The 7,576-nt window shown below is 39.2% G+C and overlaps 1 protein-coding gene across 1 annotated transcript; it reads left to right on the top strand.

Annotated features, from left to right (window-relative positions):
• The first annotated feature begins 3,455 nt into the window (after positions 1-3,455).
• LOC147342574 (histone H2B type 1-C/E/F/G/I-like) lies at positions 3,456-3,859 on the top strand. Its single transcript, XM_086383390.1, has one exon. The coding sequence runs from the start codon at positions 3,479-3,481 to the stop codon at positions 3,857-3,859; it is 381 nt and encodes a 126-aa protein (XP_086239516.1). The 5' UTR covers positions 3,456-3,478.
• The last annotated feature ends 3,717 nt before the right edge of the window (positions 3,860-7,576 follow it).

The following is a 7,576-nucleotide window of genomic DNA, read 5'->3' as shown; positions in this document are numbered from 1 at the left end:
CAAGGTGTCTTCATAACTGCCTTTCACTTCTTCCCCATCACTTACCATGATAGCTCTTCTGAACTTTTCATACGTCCTCAGATACTTCCAGCCTCTCTATATGTTGTTCCTTCTACATAGAATGGTGTTGACGTGTGCAATTCTCACCCTGCACATCTCAGCTTACACGTTATCTTCTCAAAGGATTCTTTTCCGACTCCCAAACTAACACACACTACCCTTACCTCTAATACTTTCCTTTGTGTTATTTATGCACATGTAACTGTTAAGTAATTTTATTCTTGGCTTGAATTTAAGCCCAGGAAAGCAAAAATCTCATTTGGCATGTTCTTCACTGAATCCTTGGTGCTAAATCAGATCTTGACATACAGTAATTACTTAATACATATTTCTTGAATCAATTAATCTTTTTCAAATTTTATAAGAATCCAGTAAAGTTTCAAGGAAGAATCACAGGCATAGTTTGAATTGATCTCCTCAAGATCACCATGTGAGTTAGTGGCAAAGACATTATCACAACCCAGCTTTCCTGACTTCTGGCAGAGATTTTAGAAAAAGTTCAATCAATGCTTCAAGAAATATTTGAATATATTTATCATTAAAAATAACATATCTCAGGGAAATTGAGATCTCAATTAGAGATATCATAGAGATTCTTTAAATACATTACTGTCTCTGTAGAGATATATCATAATGTCTCTGATTTAATTATTTCCCAATTAATGGATTCAGTTGAACCAAATGAGGAATTATAACTGTAGAGTGAAGAACTGTTTTCCCAGTCTTCTAGGGAGCCAGAATGTTGAACTTAACATTGTACGGGAAATGAAATTACACTTTCTTTTTGACTTTGAGACATGTCATGTGAATCATGCGCAGATGATCTTTTTTCATTAGCTCTCGCAATTATGCAACAAGTCTGTTGCCTACAGGTAAAGGTTTTCAAAGAAATTAATAAAGAAATTCAACAAGGCACAATAATTCCTGTTTATTCCTATTTACTCAGGTTCTAAGTGACTAGAATTATGAAAGTTCAAATTATGGTAATGTGTCTGCATACTTTTATAAAGATACACATACGATGGCTTGATATGAAAAATTTATTTTTTAAAGCAACTCTAAGCATGGCCACATTGTAGTAAAAAGGTATAATGAAACAGGACAGGTATGAGACACTATTCAGTCTATATCTTGTTGTTCAGTCGCTCATTCATGTCCAACTCTTTGCAACCCCATGGACTGCAGCATGCCAGGCTTCCATGTCCTTCACCATCTCCTGGAGCTTGCTCAAACTCATGTCCATTGAGTCAGTGATGCCATCCAACCATCTTGAGTCACAGAATATGAGTCAGGGCTTGTGGTCCTGTCATCAGGAATGGCCCTGCTGCAGATTCAGGTAGCTGTCAGCTGTCTAGAGGATTTCAGGACTATCACCTCCAGCTTTCTGAATCAGTTTCACAAAGAACAGGGATCTTTGTCCTGAACCAAAGAAATAGAACACCAATTTGGTATGTGGTTCTAGAAGCAGAAGCTAGAATTGGTCCTGACTTAGTGACGGTTGAAGCAAAAACTTGTTCATTAGATTTTAGACTCGATATTTCCTCTTATCGAGTTAATGATATTTCAACGTATCATTAACCTTCTTGGTCCTCCTTCTGATTCTCTTAATTTTTCCTTTGTGAACTCCTGTTCTTCAGCTTAGCCCTTACACTTTGGTAATTGTCAGGCTGTCTTCAGCCTCTTCCCTCCACTTCCTCTATGTTCTATGGGCTTGCTTTGGGTGATCTCTACCGCCATGTCAACTCTTACTTATTTGGTGAGAATTAATAAAAACTGCATTCAGTCAATACCTAAAGTAGTCTGAATACCCTGCAGGTATTCTCATTGCCTGTCTATACCTGAGTAGAGGAGATGCCCGATAAATATCTGTATTAACCTGAATGACTGAATGACCCCTTCCTTGAGTCCTACGGCAATATATCCAGCTTATCATTAGATACCCTCATTCTGATATCCCACAGGTACTTGAAATAAATGTCTCCATTTGTTTTTGTTGTTGTTGTTGTTTAGTTGCTAGGTTGTGTCTGACTCTTTTTTGACCCCATGGACTCTAGTGCGCTGGGCTCCTCTGTCCTTGGAATTTCCCAGGCAAGAATACTGGAGTGGGTTGTCTTTTCCTTCTCCAGGGGATCTTTCCGACGCAGGACTGAGCCCTCATCTCCTGCAAGGGCAGGTAGATTCTTTACTGCTGAGCGACCAGGGAAGCCTCCATTTGTCTTTACTTTCTTCCAGAAACACCTACTCTACCATCACTTCCTCTTACTGGCTACAACACTATACCATGTTGAATAAATATGTATAGTTTTGTGGCTAAAGAAGTATTGTGCTTTTTATTTATGGACAACTATTTATTCAGAATATCTCCTTAAGTCTGCCTACAAGTAAAGGAGTGTGCTACAGTGGAAAGAAGGGGGCACTGGAACTCAGACACACTTTGGGAATCAGCCAAATTCTCTAGCTCAGTCACTCAAGTTGTATGACACTCGGCATGATCCTTAATCTCTCTGCTCTAAACACTTTTTCATTTCTAAACTAAAGTGAGTAATACCTACCTTATAGCGCAGCTGTAGGGATTAGACAGTGAGCACATGCATGTAGTGTCTACACACAGAAGACATTCAATAACTGATAACTGTTATCATAAAAAGCAATTATACCTGTGCATTTTGCCTCTCTCCATTTCCTCACTTTTAATTCAATTTCTCTGTTCTTCTTAGTTTACTACTAATACTTGTCAGTATTCTGTATTCCAAATTGTTGAGAAGACTTGTTAAAATCATAAAAATCAGGAAGAAAAAAATATATTAGACATTAAAAGCCTAAAGCACCTAATAGCAGTGTGAATTTGCATTTCAATCATTCTTTCCCTCTAAACCCAACCTTAACTAGGTCTTGGAACAAGTCAACACCCAGGAGAGGCAAGTCTTAGAACTACTTTTGAGATTGCAGGTTTAGGTAGAAATTCTAGAGGAGAGGGTTATTGTAGGAAATCTATGATCAGGCAAAAAGCATATGTTTTTCAAAGTATGGAAATGTACTAAATAAGAAAGCAATTAAAATATTAAGAACAAATGATGAGATAACTAAGAAATGTATTAAAATGAAGTTACCTTGAGATACTTCAACCTTTTACAACTGAAAGATGTAATAGACAAAAATTAAGCATGGTCATAAGAGATGTAATCACTTTGAGTGTATATCAAAGTTCTTCTGAGTAGAGAAAACATAATTTTTAATGTTTATCTCATAAACTTAAGCCATAAATTTAACCAGAAAAAATGATTGCTTAAATTTTAAATGTTAATATTATATATGCTACATTCTTAGAACATAATCTAATTTTTTAAAAAAGAAAATAAATATAATTAGTTGAAATAAGAAAGATCTTTCTGTGTTGTTGGGTGTTGTCATTATAGACATGCCTGAACCGGCTAAGTCTGCTCCTGCCCCTAAAAAGGGCTCTAAAAAAGCTGTGACCAAGGCCCAGAAGAAGGACGGCAAGAAGCACAAGCGCAGCCGCAAGGAGAGCTACTCCTCCTACGTGTACAAGGTGCTGAAGCAAGTCCATCCGGACACCGGCATCTCGTCCAAGGCCACGGGCATCATGAACTCCTTCGTCAACGACATTTTCCAGCGCATCGCTGGCGAGGCATCCCGCCTGGCACATTACAACAAGCACTCGACTATCACATCCAGGGAGATCCAGACCGCCGTGAGCTTGCTGCTACCTGGGGAGCTGGCCAAACATGCCGTGTCTGAGGGCACTAAGGCTGTCACCAAGTATACCAGCTCCAAGTAAATATAATATGCCTAGCCGCTGTTAACAGAGAAGGCAATGGCACCCCACTCCAGTACTCTTGCCTGGGAAAATCCCATGGATGGAGGGCCTGGTGGGCTGTAGTCCATGGGGTCGCTAAGAGTCGGACATGACTGAGCGACTTCACTTTCACTTTCACTTTCACTTTCATGCATTGGAGAAGGAAATGGCAACCCACTCCAGTGTTCTTGCCTGGAGAATCCCAGGGACAGGGGAGCCTGGTGGGCTGCCGTCTATGGGGTCGCACAGAGTCGGACACGACTGAGGCGACTTAGCAGCAGCAGTTGAAATAAGAAATGGAATCAACTAGATATTAAACCTTAGTTATAAACTTTTTAAATTACAAAGAAAAACAAGTATGTCATGTGATAACTTGTGGAATACAGTTAAAACTTGTTTCAAAAAAAAAAACCTGAGCCTAATACACCTTTATTATTAAAGGAAAAGACTAAGAGTGAGGTGCTAAGTTCTCATATTAACAAATTAAGAAAAGAAAAGCAAAACAAACTCAATAAAGTAGAAATAAAAAATTATTCCAAATAAAAGATGAAATTGGTTAAAAAATAAACAAACAAACAAAATACCCAAAATTGGTTACTTGAAAGTAATATCCCAAATTTAATTTCACTGAATGCTCCACTGAATTAAAAAAATAGTAGAGGGGGTAGCAAAAGCATACAATTTTGAAAGTGAGTAAAAAATTTTAAAACAAATAAAGCAATCATAATATTTATACAGAGTGGGAGCTGAGAAAAACATGAAAAAGAAGACTAGGAAGCAAACTTGCTTTAAAATCAATCAGTGAAACAAAATATTCTAGTATTTAATGAACTGAATATATTCATATTTGGTGTTTAATTTGGAGGGAAAATAAGGTTTATTTTATAAACAGCACTATCATCATTGCCTTAAATAAAAATATGATACCATATACAAAAGCAGACCTTCAGATCAGATCAGATCAGTCGCTCAGTCGTGTCCGACTCTTTTCGACCCCATGAATCGCAGCACCCCAGGCCTCCCTGTCCATCACCAACTCCCGGAGTTCACTCAGACTCATGTCCATCGAGTCAGTGATGCCATCCAGCCATCTCATCCTCTGTCGTCCCCTTCTCCTCCTGCCCCCAATCCCTCCCAGCATCAGAGTCTTTTCCAATGAGTCAACTCTTTGCATGAGGTGGCCAAAGTACTGGAGTTTCAGCTTCAGCATCATTCCTTCCAAAGAAATCCCAGGGCTGATCTCCTTCAGAATGGACTGGATGGATCTCCTTGCAGTCCAAGGGACTCTCAAGAGTCTTCTCCAACACCATAGTTCAAAAGCATCAATTCTTCGGCGCTCAGCCTTCTTCACAGTCCAACTCTCACATCCATACATGACCACAGGAAAAACCATAGCCTTGACTAGATGAACCTTTGTTGGCAAAGTAATGTCTCTGCTTTTGAATATGCTATCTAGGTTGGTCATAACTTTCCTTCCAAGGAATAAGTGTCTTTTAATTTCATGGCTGCAGTCACCATCTGCAGTGATTTTGGAGCCCAGAAAAATAAAGTCTGCCACTGTTTCCACTGTTTCCCCATCTATTTCCCATGAAGTGGTGGGACCAGATGCCATGATCTTCATTTTCTGAATGTTGAGCTTTAAGCCAACTTTTTCACTCTCTTCTTTCACTTTCATTAAGAGGCTTTTGAGTTCCTCTTCACTTTCTGCCATAAGGGTGGTATCATCTGCATATCTGAGGTTCTTGATATTTCTCCCGGCAATCTTGATTCCAGCTTGTGTTTCTTCCAGTCCAGCGTTTCTCATGATGTACTCTGCATATAAGTTAAATAAACAGGGTGACAATATACAGCCTTGACGAACTCCTTTTCCTATTTGGAACCATTCTGTTGTTCCATGCCCAGTTCTAACTGTTGCTTCCTGACCTGCATACAAATTTCTCAAGAGGCAGATCAGGCGTTCTGGTATTCCCATCTCTTTCAGAATTTTCCACAGTTTATTGTGATCCACTCAGTCAAAGACTTTGGCATAGTCAATAATGCAGAAATAAATGTTTTTTTGGAACTCTCTTGCTTTTTCCATGGTGCTTCCAAAATACTAATTTAAAATTAAATGGCAATAATTTAAAATATTTCAATTTGAAACAACTTAAAATATCAAAATTTAAAACAACTTAAAGCATTTAAAACAACCCAGGAAAGATAATTTGTAAGGAAAGGATATGGTTGTCACTTTCCTATGGAAATAAAAGGAGCTACATAAAGTATGTGTATTCAAAATTTCTTATTGCGATATTGTTTGCACTGGCAAAAAATAATGCTAAATACCTAGAAACAACACAAATGGCCATTTAACAATAGTTAAATAGATTTGCTACATACCTTAGTATTCAATGCCTTAAGTATTGAACATTCTTTGGCATTGCCTTTCTTTGGGATTGGAATAAAAACTGACCTTTTCCAGTCCTGTGGCCACTGCTGAGTTTTACAAATTTGCTGGCATATTGAGTGTAGCACTTTAACAGTATCATCTTTTATGATTTGAAATAGCTCAACTGGAATTACATCACTTCCACTACCGTCACTGACTGGATGGACATGAGTTTGAGCAAGCTTTGGAAATTGGTGATGGACAGGGAAGTTTGGTGTGCTACAGTCCATGGGGTTGCAAAGAATCAGACATGACTGAGCGACTGAACTGAACTGAAGTACTGGTTAAAAACAAAATTCAATTGATTAAATTTGAAAACATGTTTGGTGTTATTCAAGGATGTGTATGTGTGCTTAGTCACTCAGTCATGTCTAACTCTTTGTGACCCCACAGACTGTAGCCTGCCAGGCTCCTCTGTCAATGGGATTCTCCAGGCAAGAATACTGGAGTGGGTTGCTGTGCCCTCCTCCAGGGGATCTTCCCAACCCAGGGACTGAACCCAGGTCTTCCACAATGCAGGCAGATTCTCTCCCCGCTGAGCGACCAGAGAAGTCCATAAATCTAATAAACAGAAGAGAGCTCTGATAAGTGCCACAAAATGGAAGGCTTTTATAGAAAAGAGGGTAGGGGCAAGGAGTTCAGTTCGGTTCAGTCACTCAGTTATCTGACTCTTTGCGACCCCATGGACTGCAGTACACCAGGCTTCCCTGTCCATCACCACCTCCTGGAGCTTGCTCAAACTCATGTTCATCAAGTCTGTGATGCCATTCAACCATCTCATCCTCTGTCATCCCCTTCTCTTCCCGCCTTCAATCTTTCCCAGCATCAGGGTCTTTTCAAATGAGTCAGTTCTTCACATCAGGTCGCCAAAGTATTTGAGCATCAGTTTCAGCATCAGTCCTTCCAAGGAACATTCAGGACTGATTACCTTTAGGATGGACTGGTTGGATCTCCTTGCAGACCAAGGGACTCTCAAGAGTCTTCTCCAACACCACACTTCAAAAGCATCTATTCTTCGGCACTCAGCCTTTTTTATAGTCCAATTCTCACATCCATACATGACTAGTTGAAAAACCATAGCTTTGACTAGATGGACCTTTGTTGGCAAAGTAATGTTTCTGCTTTTTAATACGCTGTCTAGGTTGGTCATAGCTTTTCTTCCAAGGAACAAGTGTCTTTTAATTTCATGGCTGCAGTCACCATCTGCAGTGATTTTTGAGCCCCCCCAAAATAAGTCATCAGCAATAAATAATATATAAATATATAAAAGG

The sequence above is a fragment of the Bos grunniens genome, chromosome 29 (genome assembly GCF_055505025.1).
Source record: "Bos grunniens cultivar Pamir isolate PY7600 chromosome 29, Bosgru_T2T1.0, whole genome shotgun sequence".
NCBI lineage: Eukaryota > Metazoa > Chordata > Mammalia > Artiodactyla > Bovidae > Bos > Bos grunniens.
Note: the sequence above shows the minus strand (reverse complement) of the source record. Positions and strands in the feature narration are given on the sequence as shown.